We start from the raw sequence: 1,275 nt of genomic DNA, 5'->3' as shown, positions 1-1,275 counted from the left end.
CCTGAGCGAGTGTGGGAGATCCTACATTCTGAACGAAGCATGGTGGGGATTTCGCTCCCTCACCTGCCTTCTGAGGAGCAGCTGTTGTGCCAATAGCAACACTAACCGCTTCCACTCAGGTGATTGCCTTCTAACTGTAGCATGTGGTGAGCTATCAGAGGCAGAGTCCAGCAGGACAGGTTTAGCCAGTCGCCATACTTATGCCATACTGGAGGTAAGGCGGAGCTCTTTGTACCTTCAGGATCATCCAGCTGAATAGGTTGGAGAGTTCAAGGGCAAGCGGTTGCTCATGTTGAAGAATCCATGGTCGTCCTTGAGATGGAGGGGGAGATTCTCCCCCGAGGATGAAGTACCTAAGCTGTTAGAAGCATGCAGCCCCAATTGACCTTCCTAGGAATCTTGGTCTGATGAGAGTCTGAGACAAATGCTGCATTACGATCAGCTCACGAGTGTTGACTATGACAGAGGATTGTTTTGGATCGACTTTGAAAGTTTAGTGCGGTAAGTTGCATTAACAGATTTGCTACTCAAGGCCGTCAGAATGGATGTGGAGACTCCTCTACGGGTGATTTCTTGGTTTCGATTTACTAGTATCTGAGTCCCTCTCTGCTGAGACGCTGCCTCTCACTATCTCCACATCGAATAGGCTATGGCATAAACCATATTCCGTTTGGGTGGTTCACCAGTATGTTGTGCGTATACTTATGAAGGCGAGATGCGTCTCTTAGGCTTCATGACGAGAATGGATGGTTTGCGGATGCCGAGGACAAGGTTTGAACCTGGGTTGTCAGGTATTTCGACTCCGTATGTTTGAATTGGAACCCGGCATTGTTCCGACATTCCTATTCTGTGCACGGTGAATGGTTCTACTTGAGGGATGTCAGCAAATGGGTGGAGAACGATAGATTTTTCCTGGGCAACAATCCACAGTAATCGAGAATTGGCCTCAAGCACGCTTATGACCCTGGACGAGTAGGTACTCGATCGATATACCTCGTCCAAGGCGCCCTAGCGATGTAAGTGTCCTCTTTTCCTCCACTGAATGGTCCGTCATTAATAGTGACACATTATGTGCATGTGTGATGAGGATAGGAGTTATTAATCTTCAGGGCTAGAATCTTTTTCACACTACGTTTTGGGAGAGATGCCCGTCTGTGAGTATCTAGCTTGATAGATGCAGTGAAGTTGTTGAGAGTGAGTTGTCGTTTGTACATCTCCTGCTTCATGTGCTTCGAGTATGTGGATCAGTATCAGTCCCCAACAGCTGATCATCGT

At 47.8% G+C, this 1,275-nt stretch overlaps 1 protein-coding gene across 1 annotated transcript; it reads left to right on the top strand.

Annotated features, from left to right (window-relative positions):
- Positions 1 to 259: 259 nt before the first annotated feature.
- Pmar_PMAR007453 (calpain, putative) lies at positions 260 to 863 on the top strand (the record flags this gene model as incomplete). The annotated part of the gene is made up of 3 exons (XM_002766813.1): positions 260 to 349; positions 395 to 501; positions 792 to 863. Coding segments are annotated over 3 exons (269 nt in total), but the record flags the coding sequence as incomplete, so codon positions are not given.
- Positions 864 to 1,275: the final 412 nt, after the last annotated feature.

Source organism: Perkinsus marinus (assembly GCF_000006405.1).
Source record: "Perkinsus marinus ATCC 50983 genomic scaffold scf_1104296971640, whole genome shotgun sequence".
NCBI classification, from domain to species: Eukaryota; Perkinsozoa; order Perkinsida; family Perkinsidae; genus Perkinsus; species Perkinsus marinus.
This window is presented reverse-complemented; position numbering and strand designations above follow the sequence as displayed.